A 13620-nucleotide genomic window follows, 5' to 3' on the forward strand; every position below is an offset into this window, starting at 1 on the left:
TCAGGGGAGACGCAGACCAGGAAGTTCCAGGCCTGGTCCCCTGGGCTTACGGGGCCTGGGCGGGCCTTTCGCTCATCTGCACTCCTCTTCCAACTACAGTGTGACCTGCATCACCGTTTTATGCTCTGAGGAGGTCTAGCATGATGGCAGGAAGTTTGTTCTTGTGACTTTCTGCCTGTTTCTAAGACTTAGGTGCTGCTGCCTGGGTCAGAGTAACAATGCTTGATGCTCCTGTGACTGGGAGAAAAAGAGAAACATTTTACAATGATCAGTTTAATTATTTTGCTTCCAGAAGTGCCTATAAATACTAAAAAATAGAAAAGGTCTATATTTGATTATAAGAAGCTTATCAACATAATCGCTGAGGTCTTTGAATACTAGCGAACAAGTGGACTGAGAATAATATAATTTGATCACTGAAAGCAAAACAAGCAGCCCAAAAGCTCTTCCATGCTATACTTATATGCATGATAGATTCTAATTGCTAGAACAGTTACAGATTTTCATAAACTGATGTCAAAAATACTATTTGTTCTAGGAAAAATCAAAGTGAAGACAGGTATACAAGAACCATTCTTTAAAAAAGAAATTATTTTAATCTTTTGCTTATTTGTTTGGCATAAGGCCTCACTATGCCAAATTTTGGGGCCAGCATGGCATACCTGGGGTTCTGGGGCCAGCATGGCACATGGTACTGGGGATCGAAGTCAGGTCCTTGCGCTTGCCAGGCAAGCACTTAGACTGCCAAGCTATCTCCCCAGGCCCAGAACTATTCTTTTCTATGAAAGTCAACAGGAAAGATGTCTGAGGAGAGGTGTGGCAGAAAAGAGGAAGGGGTTGAAATCCACAGGCAGGGCAGAGGTCGATACAGCCCCGGAAGAGTGAAGGAGAGGAAAGGCTCAGGAGACCTGTCTGGCCCTCTGTGGCTCATGATGAGCACCCTTTCCCCCTGATTTTCTCTTCTCTGTCCCGATCTCTCATCGCTTCACTGACACAGTAGCTCTCTTAGCAAGCAGTGCCCTTGCCTGTAGCCTCTTCCCATTCATACCTGCTCCCTCCCTCCCTCCCTCCCGGCACACTGAAAGCCTCTGGATTCATGCTTGTCCTGTTCTCCTCCAGCCACTTCAGGCCCTCCGGACCTGCTCACCTACACTGTAGGACTGCCCACTCCATCCTCTACTGCTCATGCACCAGGGTCTCTCTCCTGCACTGATGGCATGGCTGAGGCAAGTCGTTCATCTGACACAAGCTGCAGTGTCCCCCTTGTCACCTGTGACGTCATAGCTGCTTTATGTGCCTGAGCTAAGGTCTGAGTCCGATTCTGAAATTTCTTTCTCAGCCACGTACACGGCTGGGCAGAGTGTGAGCTATGAGGGAAAGCACTGGCTGCTACAGTCCCCAAAGGCCCTCGAGGGAAAGGCCATTCTTCAGCCTAGTGGTCTCGGGAGCTGGTGGAACCTTTAAGAAGTGGCAGCTCGTGGAAGGAAGTTAGGTCACTGGGAGCGTTCCCTCGAGAAGCTTTACAAGCCTGGCCCTTCCTGTCTCTCCTGTTCCCTGCAAGATCCTCCACTCCGTGCTCCCACCATGATACGCTGTCTTTCCACAGGTTTCAAAGCAACAGGCCAAATGACTATAGACTGAAACCTCTTCAACAGAGCCAGAACTAACCTCTTCTCTTTTAGTGTTCATCAGCGCAAGTGTTTTATCACAGCAACAGAAAGCAAACCAAGCCAGGCTTCAAGGGCAGACATACTCAGGTCGAACACAGACTAATTAGAGCTGCAACTAAATTTGAGCTCTGATTTTTTTTTTTTTTTTTAGCACATAAAAGGGAAAATAGAACCTATGCAAAATGGTCAGATGTGGTAATGTAGTTAAAGCTGAACGATGGTGCCTTTATAATGTGAGTTCTCCTTTCTCCTTTTTCTATTGTCATCTCTGCACCTTAAATTTTAAACTAGCCTGGACTTATACACAGTGTATATCCAGAGGTTTCCCCACAGCCTCATGTTTTCATGGGTTCTCGTTGCTTCTCATTTGGAAAGTAATTGGATTAAGGGGGCTTAGAGCTGACTTCCATTAAGAGGTGGGTTCTGGTTGTAAGATGTGTGTTACATGGAGTGTGGCTGGGAGGTACATCTCTCTCCCTGGCACCTCCCTTTGTATTGTCTACCTCCAGGACACCAGACAAGAGTAGCTTTCACTCCACCTTGCCCCTGTGCTATGCTATCCTGTGGTGGAGCCAGCCACCTGTGACCCAAAAGGGTCACAAACCGTGAGCCAAAGTAAACCTCTGCTCCTCTGATTTGCAGGTGTCAGGTACTTTGTCACAGTGATGAAGAAAGTGGCCAGAACACTGGTCCTTTTTCTAATTCCTCCAGGGCCCTCAGAGCTATGTCCCCAGTCACTTTATGGATGGATTCACCCTGCTATGGAGTCTACTTGCTGGCAAGTGATGTTTGTGTAATAGACTGCTCTGTTTCATGATGTATTCTGGTCAGTTGACCTCTTTTGACCTGGCAGTGAGTCCCTGACTTTCTTTAGTACCTCCCCCAATTGGTGGCCTCTGGAAGGATCTACAGGATCTGGCCACAGAAGGTACTGGCTACCGTCTTGTGGCCTGGAGGGGGTCAAGGAGGGGCACAGGCCAAATTTAAAGCCTGTGTGTCTTTAACATCCAGAAGCATGTTATCTGGTGAGTGGAGCCACAGTTGGTTTCTCCCTCCTGCCCTGCACCTGCACGAAAAGGTTGACAACTTCTCCAGACCCTCAGGGGGCAGTGCACGCAGGTGGGCAGCAGTGGTAAATGCCCAGAGAACATTTTACTGTGCTCACCAAAACTCTTAGAAAGTATGAGACCCTATTCATCATTCACCCTTAGAAAATGAGTCTCAATTCCTGCTTTGCAGCTAGTCTCTTCATCTTCACAAATCCAGAGCTGGAAATAACACACACATAGGATGAACTACAGATTTGTTCCACTCAAAGTAGGAAACCTAAAATTAGAGAAATGAAGCACAGTTTTACTACCATCCACAAAAGCCAAAATGCTACAGGAACCATGACTTTTCAATTCATAAAGGTGCCCCCAAGTCCCATCAACATGCAGAGGAGGATGGGATTAGAGGTATGATAAGTAGGACGCTCCAGCAGGCAGGAAAGCACCACATAAGGACTCTTGACATTTTCCTCTTCAGCTGCACAAAATTGGAACTGATATTGTGTCTTTAGGTGCTATATACAAAAGAATTCTGCCCAAGCTTCTCACTAAGAGGTGTAAATTATTCATGAAAATGAAAATGTACTAGATCACAACGCTTATATAACTTAGCCTTTCCTTGGAGAATCTGAAAATACATTTATTAATTAAACCTCATGGTAGTCCAGCAAAGGGGCTGCCTCTGAGGCAGGAAAACAAAAGAACTATTGTCTGACTTTCTGGCTCCTTGAAGAGAAAAAATTCCTCTGCTCTCTATTGCTCATATAGAACCAAGTTCATCTAAGACTGGCCGAACACCCTCTCCAAAATAAGAAACCCAGAGCTTTCACCACACTAGCAAGTCTGGGCTCTTCTGCCGCAGCCATGCTGCACAGTGGAATTTAGACTCACATTGCTAAGTAGCTTTAACTAATTGCTGGGTGTGATTTTTGTACTTTTTTGTTCTTATTTTTGTAAGTAGACTTCAATCTAATTGTTACTCCCCATCCAGTCTTCTCTACAAAATATTTGATAGGGCAAAATTCTGCCTCATTTGAAGCAGCCAGATCCAATCCTGAAACCTAATCCCCTCTCTGTGTCAGAATTTAAACAAAAAGATTCAAGGCACCCCAACCTCTTTGTCAGTACGGTGCTGAGAAGACAGCTCAGCCCAGGTGCCGCTGGCAAGGACTGGATTCCAAGCATGTGCTCTCTGCTTCGCTGGAGAACAACAGACTTGGGGCTCAGCTGCTTTCCATAATCCACTCTCCTACAGGAGCACACTTTGGGAAAGGAGTGTTTCATTTTGCAGCACCATGAGGAGAGGCCAGCGACTTGGCAGTGTATTTCAGGAGAGAGATCTAACAGGAGCCTCCTCCTCCTACACTGGGGCCTCACAGAACCAAGAGATTGTTTCTCTTGTGAAATGAACACAGGCCCCAAAATGGGTCAAGTGGTGAATAGTGGGGAATGTTGAATGCCTCCTACATTTGTCTGAATATAGCCCCAACAGATGGCATTGAATAATAGATATTTTATAAAATTCTGAGATGCAAGAAAGATGAAGTGAACTATGACCTTATCTTCCTGCATTTCTTGGTTAGCATAGGTTGATTTACATATCCAAGAATCTATATACAAATAGCTTTAAGCTTGTGCTCACATTCATAGGTAAGGAATAAATAAAGTAGGATGCTTTCGAGATTTTCTCTTCTCTCTTTAGTAATGAATAGCAGATCAGATGAAGCATGACAGCCATTCTGGTTACATGCAGTTATTTTATTTTTCTGAAAAGATATTGTTGAAATTGATTATATTTATAGCAAACTTAGGCAGTGTGGAAAATGGAATTTTTCTGAATTATCAAATATTCTAATAATGTGCCTACAGTACATTATCAACTAATTTCAATCAGTCTTCCTAGGGCCACCCCTCTGTTGTGTGGGCTTTATCTCTAGAGGCAAGTGCAGAAGATGTGACAAGGCCTTGAGGTTAACTGTGAACATGAACCAGCACTTTCTGGAGATGAGGCTAATGTGCTGGGTGACATGCTGCCAGAAACATCATCTGACTTCCCCAGCTTTAAGGCACCACCAAGGGTGCTCTGTAGAGACTGCTAACATCCAATCTGTAAGGATTTTTCTTCCTGGTGTGCACTCACAAACCAGAATGAACTGGGTGGGTAATGACTTCCCTGTTCAGAGATCTGTAATGCTACCCTCTTTGTCTGAAGGACTCTCTATTTCAAGCACAGGCCTGGGGCGGAGGGTGGAGCTCTGATGAGTGTGTCACTGAGCCAAGCAGTGAGAGGCCAGATGTTGTGGTGGGCACACCAGAAGTCACTGAGGTCACCTAGCTGCTGTCTTGGGAGGGGCTGAGTTCAGGTCCTAAGAGGCAACTTTTATGTCAGCACACAACTCTTTCTGTCCCCTGACATCTATTTGGATGGCCTTTGCTACAGTAGGAAAGCTTGCCCATGTTTCTCCTTGGCAAAAATAATACTCCCAATGTAACGGGCAAAAGCAAGAACAAAGCAGGCCACTTGCCAGCTGCCACTGTCCTGGTTTAGGCTCTTGTCAAAGCCACTTAATGGGCTCTAAAGACTCTTCTACCTCGCTCCATCTGCTTGGTCTTCCTAAGTGCTATTTCCATCACTCTTCTGCTCAAAAACCCTACAGAGGCCAAGAGGACCTGAACGATTTAATCTGGCTCTAAGGTGTTGGACAGTGGAGTCAAGCCACCTTAGAGCCACGCCTGCCAACAGGTGCTCCGGCAGTCAGAATGTTGGCTTCTCTCCAGCAAAACTCTGTATGCCCCACCTCTGCACACTTGCACTTGTCCTCCTTTCTACCAGATGAGGATGCCTTAAGGGCTGTGCGGGCCGGCCCTGAAGAATTCAGAGGGTAGAAAACTGTAACTTTAGGTGGGGGGAGGAGGTGGGGGGAAGACTCAATACACATCATGTTTCAATTGAGCTTTTAAAGATGGCATTAAGTCAGCTGCATAATCTCTGTATACAAATGAAGAAACTAAAAATATATGTACTTGGAAAATTATCTTCCACCATGATATATAACATAATTTTGAAATAAAAATATTAAAGCAACAGTAGCATAGAGTACTACAGTCATTCAACTTACAGGAATTTTAATCTGCATTCTCTTTTTATTCAATACAATTTCTCATATAAAAAAACTAGGTAAACCTATACTAAGCTGTTTATCTCTGCCTCTTTCCATGTATACTCCACAAATTTCTTTTAATACAGGGACCTATAAATTTGTGTGTTCCATTTCTTGGTCAGTCGTAGAAGCTGACTGGCCTGCAGGGTACCACCATTTTAAGGTTTTTCTTCTTACAAAGCTATTTGTGCAACTAACAAAGCAGCTAGGAGCCAAGTCTCTGACAGAGGAGACCAATGAGCCAGTGTGGGTGAGACTGCGACCTAACTCTTCCTTAGCTTGGCTTCCATAGATATTATCTTTGCTGATTATAATATGAAATAGAATTAATGAGGTCGGCTGCGTGATTTCTAAGTATGATGCGGCTAGCCTAGAACGAGCTGGAAGCTATGTTCAAATTCAGTTCATCTCCCTAGTGCCGGGTCCTCTTAGTTTAAGCTGCATTTGGAAGACTATTTCCTTTCCTCCTATAGCAAGGGAGTGCGGTGCTTTTGTGTCTCGCTGGACAGCCAGTTTTCTTCAGGAAAAAGTACTTCTGTGCATTCCGACTTACAGGAAGAGGTAGTTAAGGTCAAGGCTCTGGACTAGACTGCCTGGGTTTAAACTCTAGCAAGACTGTTTACTAGAAACATGACTTTGGTTAGTGTAGTTAACCTTTCTTTCAGGTTTACCATTTGTAAAAGGAGGATGGGGGAAACTGTACCTCTATCATAAAGGTATTGTGAGGATTAAATGGGTATTTATGCTTATGCATATGTATTCTTTCATAATGGAGTACACTATCTGACATGTAACATATAATATATAGCATGTTAGCCTAGATTCATATCTGATACACAAATGGCTAATAATAATATTAGATATAATTTATATATTAAAATCTAAAGACTTACTTGAAATAGGAAATAGTTCTCAATAAATGTAGTCATATTTTTGTTTATATACCTAGTCCCAGAGCTAAACAATCAAAATGTTTTTTAAAAATACTTATGTTCTACTTTGATTGATTTAACTTAAGAGTATGATTTTAATTTAATTTCAAATCAGCAGTGTAAAACTTTCATAAGCGATCGAACCTGAGTGTGACGTCGTGGGCTGGGTGCATGGTCCTGCACTTGCCAGGGGTGACACATAAAGAACGCTGGAGTGGGGACATTCACATGGAAAGTTTGAGTTTATTTTCTTCCTTCTGTAAATATCTGGTGTCTAATTACAAGGACCTATGCTGTTCGAAATATCTACACTGACAATCTGAGTTGATTAAGTTGGAAAACGAAAACAAAACCAAAAATACCCCTGTCAAAACCCAATTGTATTTTGGGTAAACGACGGATGGCCCAGGGAAGAAGAAGGAGGCAGGAGGCCAAGCCTTCCATGAGCTCTGCCCTGGCCAGGCCCACTCTCATTCTGCTTGTGTTTACCTTTCTGATTACTGCCCTGGATGTCACGGAATAGTCATGACTCTTAGAGGTCACCCAGTTTACTGCTTCCCTTCACAAGCAAGGAGGTGAGATTCACTATGCAAAAGTGACCTGCAATTCACAGAAACTAAGTTGTGTTTATTGATTATTTCCTTTTGATCCTGAGACAGGATGTCAGGATGTAGTTCAGGCTGGCCTTGAACTCCAGGCAATCCTCCTCCTTCAGCCTCTGAATGCTGGAATTACAGGCATGTGCCACCACAGCCAGCCTGATTTGAGTTTAGAGGTAAAGTCCTGGCAAGATAACTTGTTATTTCACTGTAATCAGCAATCTCTGCTTCCTATTCCTGGGTGGTAAAAGAATACCCAAGTTCTTTTGTAGATATTTTAGTCTTTGAAACTTCTTAACAATGTGTAGGAATGTACATCTGAAGATTGAGGCTTACAGTAATTTATTTTTCTGTGGTTTTTCATGCAAGCAAACCTGCACCAAGAGTTGCTGGAAGAGTTCACCTCAGCATCCACAGGTGGTGCAACAGCAGCTGTTAACCTGCCACGCTACAAGCTGATGTGGAGCCTGTTGCTTCTCTGCCAACCACACCCTTGTCTGAGGAGCTGTATTTCAGCTTGAGTAGTCCATGCTGCTTACCCTGCTGCTTTCGCACACGTGAGCTCACACGTATGCTTGCAGCATCTTCATCAAGTGGAGGCAAAGAATTACCATGCTGCCGAAGTGCGTGTGGTGTACTGCTAACCGTGTGTGGTGCACGGCGGGGTGAGGCCTGAGTAGTTCTTTACCTTGTCCTTTCCTGGAAAAGGTCTCTGGGCACCAGAAATGCTCAGCTTGCTAAACAGTGCAGGTGAATGTTTACTGTCATAAATACTGCCAGGTATATAGTGTGCTTCAAATTTGCTTTCATGTGAAGGGACTTTGTAAACCAAATGGGTCAAAAATGACATAACCATTGCTGATCACTTTCCTCTGTGGCCCCATGATTTCCTTGATCAGAAAATTTGGGACACCACTGATTTATAGGATGCCACAGCACAGGTTCTCTTATGTCCTGAGTCCTCACTGACCTTGAAGTGCTAGGGCCAAAATATTGGCTATCCTTGTAGCCCCTCTATTTCTCAAATTTTTGATCTGCAAACTTTAGTTGTTAAACATCCAAAAGAGAAGCTTAATGATATTATTACCCTGTAACAGAGGCAGTTGGTCTTAACATCACTATCTGTCTGAATATCAAACGCCTTAGATATAACATGGAACTGCTATTTTCCAGCAACCATGGATATTCTAAAATTTAAAACTCTATAGAATGTGAAAAAAATTACACATTTGTACACAGAAATTTAGCAATGTATTAATTATTGTAAATGTCGTACTAGCCTGTTTTAAAACTATTTTATTGCTATTTTATCTTTTTTTCTCACTAAAATTATTTTTTTAAAAAAAGAAAAACAATGATATAACATGGCGGTGGAGGCTGGGCTTAGGCTTAAAAGAAACAAATACTCAGCTTCCCTAAAAACAGTGAGCAAAAGACACGAGGTGCTCTGAGCCTAATAGGGGAAGGATACAAACAGTCTCTCCCCTTTTCTCATCACATGATTTAAAAACAATCTCCCTAACTCAGAAGCTTATCTGCTGCTTGTTTTAGTCCTAGTTTAGAAGCGGCCTGGACTCCCTCCTCAGAGAATAGCTTGGCATTTCAGAGGTACATGGGAAGAGAAGAGCGGAAGAATATCAGTGCATGCCTCCTCGCTGTCCCCTTGGCCGCCTGTCCTTCTCCCTTCTCGCCCCTCCTGCCTTGTCACAGTAGGAGCTGCCCTGGGATTTAACTTCTCTTCCAGCCTTCCAGTCCTCCTGTATCTCTCCACTTAGGGATGACATCTAGAGCCCTGGATCTCATCCTTACCTGAGTGTGACTCAGCCCTTGGGTCAGAAGAATGCTATCAGGCCATTTATGCTGTGGTGTCATTTCCCCTAGTGCTCAATGTACCACTGTCCCTAATAGCCTGGCCCTTCCCTCCAGTCTGCTGTCTTCATCTTTCATTAGCACAGTTGATTTTATTAAAAACAAAGAGAAAAAAAACATAAAACTGAACAAAGAATCAAAATTGCTCTTCTGTGAAGGCGAGCATGTGCAGTAAAGTACTATAGTGGCCGAGGTGAGCGCTTAGGCTCAGGAGTCACCTCACATCCGTGTCCTCGTGACAGGAGCACGGGGGAAGCAAGTCAGCAGGGTCAGGGGCACTGTCAGCTTGTGACCCCAGAGTGGGAAACAGTCACCTGGTTCTCACTAGGAAATATTATATCCACGGTCTCACTGGCACATGCATTAAACCAACAGAGTTAAGCTCTCCCAGTCTGTAATATCCAGCCTTTGTGAACACAGCGTACCACACTCTCCTTCCAGTATGGCTTGGCTTTTGCACCAGCATCTGAACAGACTGTCAAGCAGGGACTGAGTGAGTCTCGTGGTGCCTATGCCCAAATTCAGATGTAAATAAAAATTATTCAGATTTCAAATTTCAAAACTTGGGAAAAAGCCTTTTCCGAGACCATCGCACCAGAGATTTCCACCACAGATGATGGGTCTGAATGATCAGAATCAAAAAACAGAGCCATTTCTGAAGCACCCATAGGTTCGCTTCTACAGTTTTCTATGCGGCAATTCACAAACCAATGGATAAGTAATGCTGTACTAAAAGGAATGTAAGCCTGTCAGGTTAATTACACAATATTAGGTACGAAAACAAACAGTGCAACACAAAACATAGCTACATCATTATTTGCAGTAAATGTTAACTCTAAATAAGTGCAACCTGTCCATAAATGCTTGCTATAAACTAATTAAAAAAATAAAATTTGATGGATAAACATGAAAAAAAAATTCTCACCGAGAATTTTTTTTTTAAATATCAGCACTCATTTAGAGTTTGGGATTTGTGAAAGAAAGCTTTAAAAGGAGCAAACCTGATTGGCTGTGGCTGTTGCTGCGAAGGGGACACTTGTTGCAGGAGTTGTTGCTGCAGAGACAGTGGCGGACGTAGCGCTGTGCATCATGGGTACTTTCAGGAGGGGAACCATGGGAGCAATGAACAGGAGGGTGTAGCATTATGGTAATAGAAGTGGTATTTTGGCATGGTGAATATCAGAGCAGCAAGCCATCATGGGTTAAACCAGCAGATGGCATGCAATCACAATGCAAAGCAAGGAAGCATGGGAGAGAAATAAAAAAGGGAAAATAGCTTATTACAAGTACAATTAAAGGAAGTTTTAAAACATAATCAGTGATTCCCAGAAAGGCCAAAGCAGATTACTTTGGTTGATTTATTTATAAACATTTTATTTCTAACAATATCTCCCTTCCTAATTCAGAATATATAGTGAATGTAAGTAATAGCTGTTTCTAAAAATATGATTGGTAATAGCCAATAGAGTAAGAATATGTCCTAATTAAATTTAGAATACTCACAATGTTTAAAATGTTTGTAGGCCTAATTTGGGATAGGATGTCCTTTGGAATTAATTAGAGTTAAACTGAATTTTTTTCAATTTGGCATTGCTCATGTATACTGGAATTGCTGTGAATTATGTTTTATTTTGATCAATAAACAGTGAGGCAGAAATCTTGGCCTTGCTGTAGAGTAGCCAGGCAAGTTCTGCCAAAGTTTATTTTTTTGGATTCTAAGGAGAACTAATCCATATGTCCTAAAGACAGACTTTTGTACCAAAACACTGAAATGTGTGCTTATAGCTAACTACAAGCTATTGAAACTTAGTATCTATGTGAATGTGAAGGTACAAAAAGGTCCACAAATTTATACTTAAGGACAGTAAGCAAGGCAGTTCAGACATTTGGTTTCAAATAAATCCATGTGATTTTTTTTTTAAATAAATACTTCTGGGAAACTCTGATAATTCTAACACACAGCAAAGAGGAGATAAAGGCACACCACTATGAAACTTTAAAACATTGATGAAATTAGCCTGCCTCTCTGTTTTTCTTATGCTATACCAGATATACTATAAAGAGAAACAAAACACAAATCATTAAAAAGCAGACTCATATTTGTGGTTTCATGTTTTCGTAGAGATTGTTTTAGCACAAGAGGTCACATTAAAACTGTCATTTTCTTAAACATATAAGAACATCGTAAAAAAACCCCTGTAGATTAACTCTAAAGCCAAATAAATGTTCAGATCTATTTCCTAAAACATTTCTACCGTCTCTGAAATAAAGTTCAAACAAATGAACGCACTGTACATCATATAAAAGACAAATAAAAAAGGTTGAAACCTACCAATACTGGTAGCGGGTGTCATGCACAAAACTGAGCCTGATGTCATGCAATGGTGGGTGGAAAAAGTGAATAAAGGGAAAGAAACAGGTTAGCAGTTTAGAGTTAACATTCAAAGTGAGACTGAAGCACAATCAGAAATAAGTAGGGTTAGTCAACACAGTGTTTTAGGGCCATTCACATTGTCAGTCCAGACACAAATATATCTAGCTTGTTTAAGTCAGTAACACTCCAAGCTCGCTCTTAGATTACTTTTCATCCTTTCTATTCATATCCATCAACAAGATTCTAATCAGACTGACGTGTGGTAATGCTATGGTGTCCTTCCTCTAAGATCTCCATGTATTTTACAGACATTATCAAATTAATCCTCTGAGGTAGGATGTATTTTACAGATGAAAAATCTGAGGCACAGTAACTCCTCCAAGGTCATGCGCAGTGAGAGTAGGGCAAGGCTAGAAACAGGACTCTCCCTAAATCCAGATCTTACATTCACTAGATTATGCTTCACTCACTGCATTAGAATTATGTTTGATTATGGACAAATTATACATCAAAAGAGCAAATAAAAAATTGATTTGATTATAAGCTGTGTGAAAGTCAGTAATGTAGGAAGACGGAGGCTCCCGGGCCGAATAGCCTACATTTGTCTGAGATCTACGCTCTGCTTTAAGGTTCACTATGGTAAAGCGTGGCACCCAGCAAGGAAAGCTACTCACTGCTGAGGCAAGTTAGTGCAAAACGAGGCTGAATCAGGACTCAGGCTCAGGGATGTCTTCGAGTTCCATGAAGTGACACCTGAGAGAGCCCTTTGGCAGAACGGGGACATCCCAAGTTAGTGGCTAGTAGGCAGGGTGGCTCAGCATTCCCTTGGGAAGAGCCGCCTTCCCTATGGGTTGTCTCATAGTGGGGGGTGAACCAGGAGTCTGACCAGGATGAAAATGTGTGCTGTGGAGAGCTGGAAAAGATCTGCCTCAGAGCTTCGAGGGCCTGCCCACTACCGCTTCTAGGTACTGCACGGGTGTGAGGACTGATGCCTGGGTGTGATGTGGGTGGCAGGAAGTGATCTTCAGGAAGCACGGGGGTGCACACCTCAGCTCTCAGAACTGCCTCCTGGGATATCGGATGAGAAATCTGAAGGCTGTCTGTCTTTATTCTCTTTGCTGAGTACTTCACACCAGAGGGAGACTTCTTAGCCCATCTGCCTTTTGATCAGGCTACCATTCCCTACTCAGAAAAAGGGCCTGTTGAACTGGCTACTTCAAGAGTCTTCAACAAACATGCGCGCCAGTTCAACCACCTACACACACACACACACACACACACACACACACACACACCCTTCAGAGTGCTTTCTCAGGTCTGTCTCTCACCTTCACAAACTTCTGAAAGGTTACTTATGTGTTCCTTTCCACATCCCTGCTCCTTTTTATTGCTTACTTCTCTCCCATATGGTTTTGTTTCTCCTCTCCACTTAAACTGCAAATGTCAGTCATCAAAAAATTCCACACTGCTACACGGGGAGGCTGAGGCAAGTCTGCGTCCAGCCTGGCAACTCAGCGACTTCATGAGAGGCTGGCTCAAAAAATTAAAAAAAAAAAAAAAAAAAAAAAAAAGAAAGAGAGAAAAGAAAAGAAGAAAGAGGAGGGGAAGAGGCAGAGGTAAAAGGAGAAAGAAGAAAAGGAGGAAGAGGAGAAGAAGGAAAAAGCTGGGGATAGAGCTGAGTGGGGTGGTCCTGGGTTCAGTCGCCAGCATGGGGTGGGAGGGTGGGGTGGAAAGAGAACTTCGAATTGCTGCCATTGGTGGAAATCCCCACCCCATGGTCTACTGCTGCTGAGATTCAGCTTGCCCATAACAGCTCCATAAGAAATGACTGTCATCCCTTAGGTTTTTGGTCTCTCTCTCTCTCTCTCTCTCACACACACACACACACACACACACGCATGCACTTTTTTCCTGGCAACTTTCTTGTTTGCTTTGCAGATGCTCTTCCTTTCTTGAGCTCTGTATC

The 13620-nt window shown here is 42.9% G+C and overlaps 1 protein-coding gene across 8 annotated transcripts in view; it reads right to left on the bottom strand.

The window, feature by feature from the left end:
- Mbnl2 (muscleblind like splicing regulator 2) overlaps positions 1–13620 on the bottom strand; it is a 156666-nt gene that overhangs the window by 16340 nt on the left and 126706 nt on the right. For 3 of the 8 annotated variants that reach the window (XM_004631201.2, XM_023715125.1, XM_023715129.1), the window contains 2 exons: positions 11613–11648; positions 10282–10376 (listed from right to left, as the gene is read on the bottom strand). The exons of 2 other annotated variants lie outside the window; for them this stretch is intronic. In XM_004631201.2, coding sequence (XP_004631258.1) covers positions 10282–10376; positions 11613–11648 — 131 coding nt within the window. The remainder of the gene's footprint in view (positions 1–10281; positions 10377–11612; positions 11649–13620) is intronic. 3 more of the 8 variants (XM_004631199.3, XM_023715128.1, XM_004631200.2) reach the window with 2 other exon arrangements.

Source organism: Octodon degus, unplaced genomic scaffold (assembly GCF_000260255.1).
Source record: "Octodon degus isolate 3935 unplaced genomic scaffold, OctDeg1.0 scaffold00039, whole genome shotgun sequence".
NCBI classification, from domain to species: Eukaryota; Metazoa; Chordata; class Mammalia; order Rodentia; family Octodontidae; genus Octodon; species Octodon degus.